This window comes from Nelumbo lutea, chromosome 3 (assembly GCF_056320005.1).
Source record: "Nelumbo lutea isolate HS-2025 chromosome 3, American lotus-T2T, whole genome shotgun sequence".
NCBI lineage: Eukaryota > Viridiplantae > Streptophyta > Magnoliopsida > Proteales > Nelumbonaceae > Nelumbo > Nelumbo lutea.
This window is the reverse complement of record NC_142686.1, coordinates 87417477-87435402: the sequence shown is the minus strand read 5'-3', so window position 1 is coordinate 87435402 and position 17926 is coordinate 87417477. Positions and strand designations below refer to the sequence as shown.

Genomic DNA, 17926 nt, shown 5'->3' with positions numbered 1-17926 from the left:
TGTTTTGTCTGTAATTGCTTGCTCTCTGAATGACTCAGATTTAATTTTTAGTCACTCTGTAATGGCTTGTTCTCTGAATCAGATTTTATTTTTAATCACTTTTAGGTCTCTCGGCTCTGTGAATCAGATTTTATTTTCTAATCATTTTTAGGTCTCTCTGTAATGGCTCTCTCTCAATCAGATTTTATTCTCTTAAGACAAAGACAACAGTTGGATTTATTGTTTCTAGGCCTAGGTTTCAATAGAAACTAAGTTGTACTAGAATCACCATAAATAACTTAGCTTGAGAAAGATTTATGACAAAAAAAAATGAGAGGGCTTGATATTGACAAACAAGGTTGGATTCAGACGTTTGTGTTGCTTTTCGTTCGGTTTCGGATGTCGGTTGTCAATTGTTGGAAATCGATTGCTAGTCTTCGGTGCTGGCTTCAACTCTCTGTTTTTTCAAATAGATTCAGAAGATTTGTCACCAAAAAATGAGAGGATTTGGTGTTGATTCAATTGACAAATTGGATTGGATTCAGACATCCGTACTACTTTTCGTCTGGATGTCGGATGTCAATCGTCGGTTGCCGGCATCAGCTTCAACTCTACGTTTTTCACATTAAGTTAAAAAGGGTTTAAAGGGTTTTGTCTCTTTACAGGAAAGAGAAGTGAGGTCATTTGTTTTTTAATTAATTTAAATATAAAATAAAAGTAACGAAAAGGGGAGCTTGTCTTCCGTTAATTTCAACATTAAATGGGGCTAATACATGTTACAGCGCGGTTGCTGTAAAATGTTGCCTTCAGCTCATCCGAACTCACTAGAAGTATACAACTATCAACCCATCCGAACTCACTACAAGGTCAAAAGATCAAAATAAGATTGTTCACTTTTTAGGGATATTTGACCTGGCAATTGATTCTCAATATGTTTGGAGGGATGATCTCCCATATTGTGGCTAAACCTTCTTAAAGTTGATCAGTGGGAGAAAAAAATATGAAACAAAATTAAGTTCACTTGGATGATGTATTGCCATGTGTATTGAAGAACAATGTTATACGAATGAGAAGAAGATCAAAATCACCCCATGCCATGGGCTAAAATTTAATTAATTATAATGGGATGATGAGGATCAAACATTTGAACCGTTCAAGTTAACAGTTTAAGTTTTTATCCATGTCAAGTAAATTATAGGAATGACTCTTTTATCCATAAAAAATCATTATTAAAATGAGCACAGTTATCCTAATAAATTGTGTCAACTTTTCCCCCAAGTGGACGAATTATTTATTCACTTGGGAGATGATTATCGCTTACCAAATAAATGATATCTATTTTTCCATAGGTTGTACATGAACATGAAAAAAAACAATTAATGAGAACCACAAACCCATTGACTAACTCCCCGTCTCCCTCCCCTATTGCAAGGGTTAGGATCCATCATATGGATGGCTGAACAATACTAGATGGTTGGGTGAAATTTTAAAAATTTTCTAATCCTTCCGAGAATCGAATTCCTTATGTTTTGAAAAACTACATTTTTCAAGATTAGTCTTGCACTGAATCAAACCACATTTAGAACCAAACAAAGAGGGTGATATATACATGATACACATACACAAATGCAGATCTCAAGGTGGAAGTTCATGCCCAAACCGGTCCTAAAACTAACCTACACTGAAGATGGCGCAGTGTATAGGTGAAGCTGATTCAATAACATAGTTTTAAGCAAAACTGCAACCCAACTGCTTGGGTCGAACTGGGAAAGGTGAGACTGAAATTCCTCTGAATTTTTCTTGCAAAAATCAAAAGAAAACTGATATCTATCAATCCTTGAAAGCCTAGGTTGTGATAGTGTTTCTTGGAAGACAAAAGAGAACAAAAGAGAGTGGCATTTTATTCTGGTTCACCATCTTCTTCTTTTATCTCCTTATGGAGCACTCTCCTAATCAAATTAGGAGATTATCCAAATTTAATTTGGATCATGACTCTATTAAGAAATAAGCATTATCCTCTTAAGAGGATAGGTGCTTCATACCCATTTCCAAGCCTAGATTTGACTTAAAGAAAGTTGTCATGTGACAGTTTACTTAATCTTTTTAATTATGGGCCTTAGACCCATTTCCTTCAAAAGCTCATGATCCAAAATGTTGCATGGCCAACTTAAGCTTGATTTGTATGGCGTAAAACTCCACAATGACCTCACATAAGTTCACATGAGTTTAGCCCAGCCTCTATGAAAAGGCTTGGCCAATTTTACTACTAAACATAGTGAACCCCTGAGCACATCACTATGGCCTCAATATGGGCCCAACATTTACACCTAAATGATCATTGAATTCATTCATCCTATGAAGACCCAAGGATAATGGACTTAAGTAAGATAAACCCTTAATGGTCTCTTACACTTAAACTTCTTGGCCCATAATGATTAAAGAATGTGTAAGTCCTATCATTCACTTTGTCTGACAAAGGGGTTGATCTTATCACTATGATCACCCACTCAAATGAATTCTCAGACAATCCTAATATACTTAGGTTTTGACCCTTGATGGATGTCAATGATTGGCATATCAAAGACAACTCAATCCAATAGTTAGCATAGTATCACTATAATCAAGTCTTGGGATTGTGTAACATTTTAGTTTTTCCCATCAATCTCCAAAGTTTATGGCATAACTGGGAAATGGTCCAGGTTTAGTGTTTCATCCAAACATACACTACATGTGCTTCAGGTCTAACCCTAGTAGCTAAGACAAGTTGCCTAAGTTCTTTGGTAGCACATTAATGTCAGTCTTAGCAGAATAAACTCCCCAAGTCTATCCAATGGCTAAGAACATTCTAAACTAACGTGAGTCTCATAAATGTATAATTTAAAGGATAATTTCACAAAAATATACTAATGTCAATATAAATCTGATTGAAGCTAAGGGCATATACTATCTAACATCCCCTCCCCTCATAATCGAAAAACATATGGAGACCTTAGTGAAATGCCAACTTATAACCCTTACAGGGCCTATTTCTAGAGCAGCATGTTGTTGGTAAATAAACCACGTATCACTTTGTAAATATTACAATATGTAAAGCCTAATCACTTTGTAAATATCACTTTAGGGCATTATGTGTCATAGTTTTTTTTGCGTCATATATATAGTTAAATTAAATTTAATTTAATTTTCATATAGTTAAATTATAGGAGTTGGGATAACTAATAAATTAAATCATCCTTTATTATCTTTTCTAAGACTAAGGGTGGATAAGACCAAGTCTCTCGAGGGGTTTTTGACTTGCCCTCTTCTAAGGACAAGTGAGTGCTTCACTACTTAGGCTTTGGACACAATGGAGTCATATCACAATGCTCCAAAAAAGCAAGGTCTAGGTAGAAGAAACACAAATATCAGGAAAAGTTCATATCACCAATACTTGGATAATTGGGGGTTGTTGGGACAAGGCTTTTGGGTGTACAGACAAGCCATGTGTATGAGTGTTTTGAGGATCAGATGATGCTTTTATTGGGTCTTGAAAATGGGTATATATCCGATATGGTCGACCCGACCCGGATATAGCTAGACACCATTATGAAAGATGACACTGGAAATTGACAAAGTCAGTGGCGTGAGAAAGTGAATGTTCTAGTAGGGAAATGGTAGGACGACACGTAGCCATGGTTCAGAGCAGAAAGAATGTTGTAATTCATGGGTAAGGGAGTGGAGTGAGGCTCTCCCTCCACCTTTATTTGCCAAACACGCCAAAACCTAACTAAAGGTGATGGCGTGGTCGGTCAGTTCAGCTGGCCCAAAACCAAAAGACCTCCCATGGAGCAGACTTGACGACGTGGGGCCCACTTTGCCAAGCTCAAATTCCTCTATCAAGGAGACTCAGGGGGATCCAACTTCGAACCCAGTCAAAATTCCGCGTGGACACGTGGCAGAATCTCCGTGCTGGCTGCTTCTTTAAGCGCGTGCGCAGGTGTTCCAGAGATTCCTCTGCGCACGTGGAATCAGATTATCGGCCTGGCCTTTCAAAAGCACTTTAAACTTTAAAAAGACGTTGGACTGGGACGTTGTAGAACCCCCCCTCCCCTCCTGGCTCGTCCTATCTTTTTCGTCTCTCTCTGTCTCTCAACTGACATTGTGACAGCTGTTATCCGTTATCAACTGTTCCGTTAGGTTGTTAAGATTGTTATTCTTCTTATTCTATTTTAAAAATAATTTAAATATAAAAATTTGAAAATCCTTTAAATAATTATTTTATTCTTTATTAAAATACTGGAGTTCAATGATCTCATAGGAAGTCATAATCTTAAAGATTTGTCGACTAGTATTTCAAACCATAGCATCAGCATGGATTTAAAATAGAAAAAGAAATAATGTGTGTTGTCTGCGTGGAAGATCTTCAATTTTTATTTTTATTCCTTTCAGATGAGAAGTTAGGCTTTATCTCTGTCAAAAAAACTGAGAACAGAAGTTTAGAAAAGCAGAAAAGGTAGGTAAGTTGTAAGCAAAATTCGGAAAATTCTTTGGCATTGGCTAGGGGAGACTTTGGAATTTTTGCATCCATGCATATAGCATGTGAGAGAAGTTAGGTGATAGGGCTACAAATGGATTCAATCGAATCAATATAGGTAGATTTTAATTTGATTCATTTATATTTCGAATTTGGATAGGATCTTCTCAATGAGATTGATATCAGCTTGAAATCCAAATCAGATTGTAATTGGGTATTGAATAGTATTAATAAATTAAAATGAAATGATCAAAATATTATGAACTAAAAATAACTTTGATATTACATTTTATTATTAAAATGAATTAAAAAATGTTTGTATGAATTTTGAGCTCATGACAATTTCGTAAAAACACAACATTAAAACCCAATTGAAATGAATTTTATCAGATTGGAAAAGAATGGGGTCATATATGATCCAATTATAAACTGATCAAATTTGGACAAATGGTTACAGTTTGTAGTCCTACTAGATAATTTATTGACCAGTTGAATTAGAGAAACTTTGAATATGATATTGTAGCAAATGTGAACACCTGGTTCGTATGGGTATAGAATGTGCTTTTTTTCTTTTTTTGTGAACTTCCAACCGTGATTGGGATGCATATATCATGGTACAAAATGGGCAATTCTGACGGAATTCTAGCCACCATTTTAATGCCCATAATTTGACCTAATTTCATATTTGAGGTGTGGAAAGAATTTTTTTTCCTTTCTAAAATATTTTGATAATTAGTCTTGCTGAGAATCCCAATATTGATGACTGGGTTTAAAGAACAAGTGATAAATTATTTCTGCTTCAATAATACATATTCATGCATATAATTCCCACCCAAATAGTAGCCTCCAACCAATGCCTTGGCACAGGGATAAAGCTAAACAAGCCCCATGACAGTAGAATTCTTCAACAATCCACAAATAGTCCAACATTCAGCAATAAGAGTTTCAACTGTCTCCTCCTTCTGCCTCCTTTTTCTCATTTTTATTGTGTTTTAATTGGCATTTGCTTTTGAATGGATGGTAAAGAGACCAGAGACCACTCATGGAGTCTTTCTATTTACATGTCAACCAACAACCTAGTTTAAGGGGGAAACCAGGGGATGGGAGCCGCTTTCTTTTGCTTGCCCGCATCTCTCTTCTTTGTTTATTCTTTGTTACTAGTAATAGTAGAATTGTGACGTAAGCATCTAAGAATGTCCACCCATGACTCCATGAGGTGGTGGCACTTGTTGTCCATGATGACACATTACATGTAGTAGTAGTACTAGTAGTTATCCTTAACATCTATAATAAGTATATGTGTGAAAAAATTTGGCTTAGCATAGTGGCACCACAAGTAATCTTGTCTACTCTCTCATCACACCAACTTGCTTGTGTGTGGTTTAACTTGACATATGTGATATCGGTGTCGAGTAAGCCACGTCATCATTACCCTTTGGAGATTAAGATTGCATCAACATGGTAATCATTGTACACGTTAAGAATATTTCAAGAATGTTTCATTCAGCCAATTAAAGAAAAGGGTGGTAAGAGTTCATAACTAATGAAGTGGCTGAGTTGAAAACTTTATTGCTTTATCTTTTGGTGAATAAGTTTTTTAAGGAGGTTGTGGACTCCTCAATGACTGAGAGGCTGAAGTTTGGTAGATTGTTATGCACTTGATGATTTTTATCCATTGAAAGACAAGGTGAGTCATTCAGGGGTAACCCCACCCCACCCAAAAAAAGAAAAAAAAAACCTGGGTGAAGGCAGGACTCAATCCCAGGTCTCCTCCACAGCCAACTAGAGACTTTACCAACAGGCTCTGGTACTTTCATTCAGTCAGTTCAGAAACTTCAGCTGTTTTCAAATGACCTCTAAATATTAATTGGGTGTATCAGTGGCTTAAGGATACACCCTTATAGGGGTTGTATTGGGGTCTGACCTGGTTTGCGGGGTAGATCAATCTTAAATCGACCCCTCTGAACCAGTTTCAAAGAGAAAAATAAAAAAAGGGTGGGGGGAGGGGAGCGAGCTTCGATATAAATTGATACACCCCTACCCGCCCCTACCTGCGTATCAGCCTGTATTGATATTTTAAACCTTAGGTAACACTCCTCCTATACTATGGGAGTGTGCTAGGCCACTTTACTACCTAAGCTATCAAAAGTTGTAAATTTCAAAAGCAAAATGGCCGAATTAACCCTGCTTGTTTGACACGTATGGTGGGCTTTTGTTCTGAAATCCATCAAAACAAAAAAAACCAGGGTAACTTGGATATATTAAAATTTCAATAAACCAAATGTTACATACATGTCTATTTTCCACCCATTTTCCCAACGGAGGAGCTTTTTTTTCTATACACTCATAAAAGTTCGTGGGGAATCTCTGCAACTTTTGATAGTTTATACAATAAAGTGACACACCCCAGGGGTTTTGGAGTTTACCCCAATTCTATTGAGTTGATTACAACATTTTTCCATGAAATTGATTTTTTTTTATCAATTGATCTATAAAATTGATTGGGTTGGGATTAGTTACTCGGTTGGTAAATATTTACTATTATTGCATGATAGAAAAGGAAGAAGGTGGGACATTGTGGGAATGGTTGATATTACTAATTCCCTTTTCCGCCACTGCCTGGCGGTGGTTTGACCCTGTTTCTAGTCATTCTTGGATCAAAAAAAAAAAACCATAGTAAAGGAAGAAGAATAATAAATGGGTTCTTTCTCAAACAAGAACAACTGTTTGTTGAGTTTCGGTAAAAAATGGACTTGGAACTGTCCCCGCAAGAGGCATGGGTAGACAAGAAAGTGTTGTATTGTGATGAATCAAAGAGGAATTATTTGCGGTTGGTTGTCTGAACTCTGAAGCTCCTAGAAGAAAATGGTTAATTACTCAAACTGTGTGCTGGGCTTGTCTGTTAATGGCGGTTCATCGTTAATCAGAAAAGACAAGGCCTAGTCGAGACATGAGAAATTAAAAAAATAAATAAAATAAAATTGAAAACTAACCCAAAAGTAAGATCAGGTAAGAGTTAAAAAATAATATGTCTAGGCATATTTACATGGACACATGGGTTGGGTTGCTGAGTGACCATTATTATTCTCCTCACTTTCAATTGAAAGACTGTACAATGTCAATGTGTCACCAAGAGAAAAGCCCACTGTCCACATCTACTCTTGTGGGCTCCAAATGAGTGTATGGTCATGTGGGTCCCCAGACAAAAATCCGACAAGGAAAGGGCCTCTCGTGGAAGCAAATTTGGCCGGTAATAACCGTCGAAATTGCCCAAGTTTTCTTTATTTGTATTTTTGAAATTTTATCACTCCCCCCTCCCTCCCCTTTTGAGTTTGATGTGATGAGATGTGTCAGTGACTCAGTGGCAGCTTTTCTCTTCCCTTCCCTCCCCTATTGTATACGACACACATCACAAGAGTCCACTTCCAATTGAACTGCTGGAACAGATTTTATTACCGGAACATCACATTACGTCAATAATCCATCTCCATGTTGACTTCATTTCCCCTCCACTCTGTAATTCTTGGCTCTCGCTCTCTCTCTCTCTCACACACACAGCTTTAGTCTTTATGGGTCTGTTTCTCAACTTTCTCTTCACTTCTGTGGGTCACTAAACCTTGTTTTCTTCACCTAATTTGGCAGAGTTCTTGATTTGGGAATCACTTTTAGGTGAATATATATTTGAGGTGACAAAGCGATTTAAAAAGGGTAATTACCTTTATACATGAATAGCAATTAGGGGTTAGTTAACATTCATTATCCAAACCTCTGTATGAGGAAACGAATCAGATTAAATAGGGGAAAGACAGCTTTTCAAGTGGTTGGCAATGGATTCCATCAGTGGGCAAGTGACCAAGGGACCATAGTGGCTCTGACGATTTGCCAGCTAAAAGCATTGCCACCTAAAGAAGGTGAAGTAGGAGAGGGCTAGAAGCAACTTGTCTTTTCTCTTATTATGGAAACAATGGGTTTTGTATGTATTATGATTCATATCAACCATTGGAGTGCCATGCATGATGAGGACATGGCCAAAGAATCGAATGCAGCCACTTGGTGATCAAGTCACCAGGATACAGATGATGAGAGAGATAGCCATGGATTTATCTATCTATCTGTCTAATTAAGAAGCTAGCTGACAAAAAACCCTGACAAGAATTGCAACTAGGAAAAGATCGCAGTTTTCTATATTTTGACTTCAACATGTTAAACGTCTGTGCTCTTAATAGAAATTAATTAAGCAGTATGCTAGCTAAAGTTGAAACGCTCTTAGGCTGTGTTTGGTTTGATAGAAAATAGGAGAGAAAAAACAATGCATGTGAGTGATAGAAAGTGCTATAATTTCATGGAGCTAGTGATATTTTTTATGCTCTACATGCCCAAGGAGGCAAGGACGTAGTAGTTCTGGAAGCAAAGAATACATACATCATCTTAGTCAAGTAAAAACCCACTATTATAAGAGAGCTATGGTGGATTTTCTTGCCTAAGAAAATCCTCAACTACATCAAAAGTGGAATATGATTTGTTATTTTTTTCTTTTCTTCTTTTTGGTTGAACGTTTTATAGGTTTAAGTGGTCAGACTTCTGGGGTTATCAATGTCATTAGAATTTTGTTACAAGTTAACTTCCATCAGTCCTAAGAAGTATATATGGTTTAGATTAAACTGCTGTAACTTTTTTTTTTTCTTTCCACAAATTAATAATCTAAGTCATGAGGGATTCACTATGAAGTCAGCAACAGAATTATTTTGACAGTCTAAATGAAACTATTAGATGAATCAGATTGTCTGTATGTGAAAGTGGTAAGTCCCTCTGTAACATAAAACTGAGACTCCTATGCTTGTGGAACTCTTGGTAGAATAATTCAAGGAGAGAAAAAGGAATTTCAGTAATGCTGGGGAACTTCTAATTTAGAACCTTTCTTTTTGGTATGGTCAAATTTCCTTTGACACAAAATGGAGATATGACTTGTCTTCAAGCTTCATTAGGTTGAAAAAGTAAGAGTCTGAGTTAAGAGTAGCGTGCAAAACTCTTGTATTTATAGAATGCGTGATTCCTTAGCCATACAAGGAGATTAGTGGGTTTCATGGGGCTTTATTATTCTAGCTAGTCTAAACTTGAGAAACAAATGAAATTTGTGCTTGCAACAGGACCCTTTAGTTTTTCTTCCTTTGTCAAGGCTGTTGATTCAATTTCCACAATTCTTTGGATACTGAAGGGACACCTTCAGTGATATGTCCACCCACCTCACATTCTTCCCAGAAGCTATGTCTTCCATGTGCAAGTTATCAAATACAACATTAGATGGACCTAGCTAGATCTACTTATTCAAATCACTAGACTTATTCCATCCTCAAGTTCCATGTATATTCTCATCAATGTTTGACTTCATTAGGCATAAAAATTGGCTTATTATCATGTTTTACTTAAAAGAAACGATTTAAATTTAATTTCAAGAGTTTTTGTTGCAGTGCTCCCTTTATTTCTCTGAAGAAAGGGATTGGTTCTCTTTACAAGGAGAGCAAAAGTATCAGAAGGCATGACCAGCAAGAGAGAGGCTGCTGTTTACTTGAACATTGTAGCCCTCCTGTTTTCAAACAGAAAACAAGCTTACTACAACTATTACTAACACATGCTTGGGTTCTGTGCCACTATTAGCTTAGTGGGTTCTGGCAGTTGGTAGTTTTTCTTGTGAGATTGGTTGGTTAGGGAATCCCCCATTTATTATTTTGGTGATACACATGATGGTTGGACACCTTTCCCAATGCATAATTTATGAGCCAAATTAAATAATAAAGAAATTAAAATATTAATACTATAATAACAAGAAGAAAATGAGCCAATCAAACGGGTTGTGGAAGGAAGAGGACCAAATGATTTATATACCCATTAATTCTAATACATTATACTCCATTTGATTGTTTGTTTTTGGTAATTAATATAATTTATTTGATTGTTGGGTATTGGGAATTAATAAAAGATGTATTTAGAAGAGCTGAAAATAGACCTAGAATTTGAAATTTAAATTTGCCTGATCATTCAATTCAAACAAATACCCCATTGGAGGAAACAACTAGCTAGAGGGCTTGGAAAAACAAAAATTTAATTTTCCATAGGATGCTCTCCTTCCATTTGACTCAATGATTTGGGAGATCAGGTCTGGGGCAACCATGGGGAAGAAGGGGGAGATGTGCATGTGCCACCATGTGCAGACGTGGCCAAATGAGAGCCGATACCTGAAGCCCCCATATGCAAGGGATCCCCTTGCACGTGTCACACATGGGGCCATTGACTGATTTATCATTGGTATGATCAAGCAGGCATCCAAAATGAAAACCCATATGCTTTGGTGTTTCTTAATAAGCTTTCCTTGATTAATTAAATTATGTCTGATCTTCTCTATGTTCTTCACCCTTATTCTTTCTTAAATTCATTATTTCAAGAGCATTCTATGGATCCAACCCTTGTTTTGCGCAGTCCTGACAGTAGCAATAATGTTGCTTAAATGCCTTTGCATAATTCAGAACTCTATGATTAGCAAGTGTTTAAGACAAAGTTGGAGATGTTAATGCATTTCTTTTAAGTTCTACACATCTCCCTATATAAATTAAGCATAAATTTGTACTCCTTTAAGCTGCAACCCATGTTATTCAAATCTGATATCTCAATTCACTTATAACATAATAATAATAGTGACTCTCCAAACTCACTCAGTTCAACAAATAAATTTTAGAAGAACCACTGAACCAGACCCTTATTTATTTCTGCATTCATCAATCATCACATGTTACTAAATTAATTGTCCATGTAGTGTATATAATATGTATATAGATCAATCTCTGCACATCTCATGTGCCCAACTGTTACTAACGTCGATAACCAACTTCTGGATCCTCACAGTATCAGAAGTTCAGAGTCTTAACTAACTAATAATTAAAATAAGAATCGCACAGCCCATGTTAACAGGGTAATAAATAAACCATTTCCTGTCCCAGAACATGTGATAATTCTTGTGATTAGCCTCGTGACTCACAGATGCTGATGAGACTTATTGCCTCCCATAGATTATGCCAAAACCGCTTGGTTTCATGGCTTGTTCTTAGAAAGTAAAAACCAGCAGGATTTTTGGATTTGATGTTTCTTGTCTTTCTTCTGTTTTTTCTACTGCCAAAGTTACTTGACCTTTTGACAAAGTTTAATACTTTTTAGCTCTATCTTTCGCCAACTGATACATATATATCCATGAGGAGATGAAAAGGGAGAAATCAAGAGAAAGAAAGATATCTAAGATCTCATTTCAATGTACGATGTACAGAATGCAGCCAACATCCTAGTGGCCTTATATTTGTGGGACGTGAAGCCACTTGGAAGACCAACTCAGCAGCCCTAGCCTGAGGTAACTTTTTAGGGAAATGTCTTGTCTAATGTTATTGATTGTTCAGAGGAAGTTTGCACTGAATAAGATGTCTAATTTTTTATGTTTTCATCACCACCTAAATTGGCTGGAAATGTTGAAACTAAGCAATTTAGAGCCAATGAGAAACAAAAGCAGTAGGGCTGGCTACCAAGCTGCTGACATGTTTGTTCAGGGTGATTACTCTCCCAATTGGACCTCTCTGGGCAACTGGATGGCACTTCTCTCGTCTGAATATTCCTCGGCCTTTTGGGAAACAAACTCTGAAGTCAGGGCCAATTCCACATCTTGTGTCCTGATGAGTTATCTATAACTCAGACCTTCCATCAATTGCTTTTCAAGAAGTGGTGACCCCAGAAGCAAGTGCAATTGGCTGAGTTAGACAGTACTTGGTGCTGAGGACAAGCAAGGACAAGTCTAGCTAAGCTAGACTTGGCATTGGGCAATCAAATTAGAGGTAAAAGAATCTTGTCAAATATGTGTATGGATTTTCTAGCCATTTCTAGGATTCTTGTTTCATTTCTTGGGAAAAGCTATGGCTTAATTAAAGCTAAACAATTATTCAAACAAGAAGCATTAAACAAAGCCTAATTCACAATGAAATTTAAAAGGAATAAGCAAGAAGGATGGACTACTAGGAAGTTTGTGCATTATTGCTTAGACTATTAGCAAATAACAATGCCACCCGACTAACCATTAATTTTCAAATAAAAATAAAGGATCTGATTGCCAAGTGTGTCATTGCATTGCGCGCATACACGTGGATAGATTTTAGAATGTGAGATTGGTTCAAGAGGTGGGATTGAACGGCCTGGATCAAAAGGGGCATTGCCATTACACGTCTTTTGGGTTGAATAGATTAAATGCTAAATGTTCTTCCCATCCCAAACTGTGGTCGAGAGTCATCCATGACACTAGACTCAGCCTGGTACAGTGGTATGTATAAATGAATTAAAATATACTGTATATAATAAAATGGAAAAAGGGGGATATGTTTGTTAGCTGATGATTGGGAGTTGAGACCCTCTCATACTAAACTAGTCTTAAGTGATAGGGGATAATAAAGAATCCTTACCTAAAAAGAAGAAGAGGCATAAAAAACTCAACATTTTGTTAAAGAAGAAATCTTGAAGCAAGAGATATGCTAACAACAACAGTGTGAACAGGTTGAAATTTGCTGTTTATTAGGGAACCTCAACATCACATGCCCCCTAAAAGAGGTGTAATACATTATTTGTATTTGTTTTGATAGAAAATAACTGAGAACCAGAAAGTTTGGGGAAATTTATTAAGAAATTCCGCAATAATTCATTGAGATGAACTATCCTCTTTCTTTTTTTTTTTTTTTTCTTATATATCAAAAAAAAGGCTATTACGCAATGTTGGTCACAGTTATCTTGCGAGGGGTGGACTGGATAGGGTTCTTTTTTTTGTTTTTTTTTTGTTTACATAAAATTACTGTTCTCATACTCGAACCCGCATTCTCACGCTTGACAATCCGAGATTTTACCATAATACCAACAAGTAATGAACAGTGGATTTTACTAGAGATCAAAGTTCACTTATTAGTTGAATAAAATTCTAAAAGTTGGTGTCAACAACTTAGGTTCTCTGTGGGTCTTCTTCCTTGTTTTGCATGATTATAAATAATTAACTGCCATATTCATTCTCTTTCTAAGTAGGTTGCTCACTGTAATTAATCCTAAGGTTTGTTTGAAAAAAAAATTAAAAAGTGCACAACTAAATTGTACATGCAAGTCTATAAGCAATGAGTAACCAAGCTTTTATTACAGTTTTAGCTAGTGCTCAAAATTTTAGCTTGCCCTGTGATGAAAGGTCAAGAAAGTGACAATCATCTGGCATCATGTTATTATCTCAGATGTTAAATATATAACTAAATTGAGTATTCTCACATCTACTTCCTAACATGTATCCTATAATCTGGGCCTCAGAAGAAGGACCTATATATTCAAATGTTATTATCAACTAGACTAGACTATCCCCTTTTTCTTGGAATAGCAAGTAATAGTCAATTAAAATATCTTAAGTTTATTATTAAGAAGAAATAGCAATAAATTCTAGGTAGGAGATATGGTCCCATCTAGCTGGTTTATCTATAAACAAAAAAATAAATATCTGAGTCTGATATCTAATACCCTTCAGTCACATGTATGTATCAATTAAAAAAATGCATTATCTCCATATATCATTAAGTCTAATAATTTAATCTAAATCTAAAATCTTTTCACCTTTATGGATTAATCCTGAAATTCTACCAAAAAATTCCTGGGACATATTTATGTTTTTTATTTTACTTATGGCATATGCTGCATATGTATAAACATCAAAGATTTCATCTGAGAAGAAGGGTAACTTTTAGAGAGAGAGAGAGAGAGTGAGAGAATGTGTGTTTTGTGAGCAAACGTGTGGGGCAGTGATGTGACCTAGATTTCAGGTGAGAGTAGAGAAGAGAGCCACGTGGGTGAGATGACCTAAATTAGAGGAGGGAACGCGGGGAGAAGCGAGAAAAGGACTATGGTTTACCATATGGTGTGGGAGGGGAAACATTTTTTGGTTTTATTTTTATCATTAATCAATTATGTGCTTTTTGTTCAAACATCTCAAATGTTATTATGTGCCATGTGTGGTGGTTCACAAATCAAGGAACCTTCCCTAATATATGTCTAAAGACTCCTTCATAATTGTTTTTAAAGAGAGAGAAAAGGGTGGGCCGGGGGAGGTGGTCGTGTCAAACTTCTAAGGAGCTTTGGCTTGCTCCAACCTCTTTCTAATCCTTATAATGTCAAAATTGCTGTGTTTTTCCAATATCCTCCACGTGGTGGTCTTACCTTAGAAGTTGTGGTGGACTTCCTCTCTTATGTCCACCCCCCTCACCCCATCTCTATATAAACCTCTCAACTTCCCTCCTCAACTCACCTCTCCTCTCTTTGCTCACTCACTCAAATCTCCATCTCTCTCTCTCCTCCAACACCCAAACCAAAAGCATCAAAATCTCCATCTCACAATATCACTACACCAAAAACAAACCATTCATTACTACTCTCACTTCTACTGCCAGTCTACCACTCTCTTTACACTGTGAATCCCAAGACCTCAAAAACAATGAGTATGGCTTCTGCTGCTGCTTCCGTCACATCTAGTACATTTGTTAATTCCAACTTAGTTCAGCCTTCTCCATTGATGGATTTGGGCTACAGTTCCAAGTCCATAATCTTAAAGAAGCCCAACAGAAGAGCCCAGCTCCATTGCTCTCTCCAGACGACGCCTTCAGTGCTCCATTTCCCGAAGCAGACCTCGACCTTCCAACCAACAACGACCTCTGCCGCTACCACTATTACTACTCCTCTCCCCAAGCTCAAAACCAAACCCAAAACCAAGGAGGACGATTCGGTCTCCACCCCCACCACCACCAACCCTTCAGCTCCACAATGGAATCTACTCCAACGGGCTGCGGCCATTGCTTTGGATGCCGTCGAGGCCGCTCTGGTATCCCGCGAGCGCCACCACCCTCTACCCAAGACAGCTGACCCAGCTGTTCAAATCGCCGGCAATTTCGCACCAGTACTTGAACAACCCGTTCGCCATTCCCTTCCCGTGTCCGGCCGTATCCCCGATTGCATTCAGGGTGTTTACGTCCGTAACGGCGCCAATCCTCTGTTCGAGCCAGTCGCCGGCCACCATTTCTTCGACGGAGACGGTATGGTTCACGCTGTTCGTATCGAAGACGGCTCAGCAAGCTATGCTTGCCGCTTCACTGAAACCCAGCGTCTGGTTCAGGAAAGAGCCCTTGGCCGCCCTGTCTTCCCCAAAGCCATTGGTGAACTTCACGGCCACTTTGGTATTGCTCGTCTCCTTCTTTTCTACGCCAGAGGACTCTTTGGGCTTGTCGATCATACTCACGGCACCGGAGTCGCCAACGCCGGCCTAGTCTACTTCAACGGCCACCTTCTTGCCATGTCCGAGGACGACTTGCCTTACCATGTGCGTGTGACTGCCTCCGGCGACCTCGAGACAGTTGGCCGTTACGACTTCAACGGCCAGCTCTGCTCCGCAATGATTGCTCACCCAAAGCTCGACCCAGTTTCGGGGAAGCTCTTCGCTCTCAGCTACGATGTCATCCAGAAGCCATACCTCAAGTACTTCAGCTTCTCCCCAGATGGCCAGAAGTCACCGGACGTTGAGATTCCTGTCACTGAGCCCACCATGATGCACGACTTCGCGATCACCGAAAGGTTCGTGGTTATACCCGATCAGCAAGTGGTGTTCAAGCTCCAGGAGATGATCCGAGGAGGCTCTCCGGTCGTCTACGATAAGAACAAGATATCGAGGTTTGGAATCTTGGACAAGAACGCCGTCGACGCTTCAGGGATCAGATGGGTGGAAGTCCCTGATTGCTTCTGCTTCCACCTCTGGAACGCTTGGGAAGAGCCCGAGACAGACGAGGTCGTCGTCATCGGTTCCTGCATGACCCCACCGGACTCCATATTCAACGAATGCGAAGAGGGTCTGAAGAGCGTCCTTTCAGAGATTCGACTCAACTTGAAGACTGGTAAGTCGACGCGGCGACCCATCATCTCTGTTTCTGACCAATTGAACTTGGAAGCCGGGATGGTGAACCGGAATCGGTTGGGGAGGAAGAGCCAGTTCGCTTATCTAGCAATTGCCGAGCCATGGCCGAGGGTTTCCGGCTTCGCCAAGGTAGACCTCACCACCGGGGAAGTGAGCAAATTCTTGTATGGAGACCTGTGCTACGGTGGCGAGCCATTCTTCGTGCTGAGGCACCCTAACTCAGAGAGAGAAGATGATGGGTACATACTGGCTTTCATGCACGACGAGAAGACGTCAAAATCAGAGCTTGTAATAGTAAACGCCATGAATTTACAGTTGGAAGCCTCAGTCAAGCTACCTTCTCGCGTTCCTTACGGTTTCCACGGCACGTTCATAAATTCCAAAGATTTGGAGAAACAAGCCTAGACCCTATTGTAGATTTTAGCGGACCCAAATTCTCGTCCTAGTCGTCCTAGTCCTTCTTGAGGAGATTTTACCTGAGGGATGCTTTGGAGAAAGACAGATACGTCCCCGGAGTCTCCTAACACCTACCTCCACTATATAACCCCCTTTGGTGGGGTTTCTGCTTTCACCTTTTTTGTTTTGAAGGAGAAGTTTTGGGAAGAACCAGTTTGTAGCTTTTGCACTGTAGGTAGAGATGCAGCTCAGCTGGTTTCTGTTTATTCTCTTTTTTTTTTTTTTCTTTTTTTAGAGTACTTGATGTCCAGGTCCATATCCATGTGTTCTTAGACGTATCTCTAGATCTCTTCTTTTGCTTTTGCTTGGTGTAAATAATAAAATTTTACACATGTTTTTTACCTTATTAATTCATTTAGTACCCTCTTTCTCTCTCTCAACATATATCACCAACAGAGCATTTCTTTCATGGGTACACTTTCTATAAAGCCCTTTTTTGCGATTCTATGATTTCTATCCATTTGAAAAAAATTATCGTGGGGGAGGCAATGAAACATGGTGGTTGGGATTTTTCATTTTTCTGCTCAGCCATCCCTTGGGCCTTCATGCATTTATGAATTTTAACCATTTTTTTGTATTTATTTTTACAAATATCCCCTGCCTTCAAGTTCGGATATACCGCTGTATCTGATGATTTGACAGGCCATCAATATTAAGGTGGAATTTGCAATCAATCGGCCTTTCTACCACCCACTCTGCCATCGCCCTTGCCGCTGCCATTGCTGTGAACAAAACAATGTTCAAAGTAGTTAAAGTATTTGATGTTGCTCGACCTATCGTGGCAGACAATTCGGACGTTTAACTGAGTAGATAGCCTAATTGAGCTGCAAATAAAGATATCAGAATATGTTTTATTTGGGATGAGCATTATTATGCTCAAGTAAGAGAAGAGTTTTGTAAGAGGTAAAAAGTGGGAGAGCTAGAAAGTTGTGAATGATATAAATCATGACTAATTTTTTTTAAAGAAATGGATATTT

The 17926-nt window shown here is 38.4% G+C and overlaps 1 protein-coding gene across 1 annotated transcript; it reads left to right on the top strand.

Annotated features, from left to right (window-relative positions):
- Nucleotides 1-11849: 11849 nt before the first annotated feature.
- LOC148866218 (9-cis-epoxycarotenoid dioxygenase NCED1, chloroplastic-like) lies at nucleotides 11850-17299 on the top strand. Its single transcript, XM_088981072.1, has one exon. It carries the CDS (start codon nucleotides 15027-15029, stop codon nucleotides 16896-16898), a length of 1872 nt encoding a protein of 623 aa, XP_088837198.1. The 5' UTR covers nucleotides 11850-15026; the 3' UTR covers nucleotides 16899-17299.
- Nucleotides 17300-17926: the final 627 nt, after the last annotated feature.

Excerpts from the sequence above, each read along its gene's own strand:
- LOC148866218 (XM_088981072.1), top strand. The coding sequence starts at position 15,027 with ATGAGTATGGCTTCTGCTGCTGCTTCCGTCACATCTAGTACATTTGTT.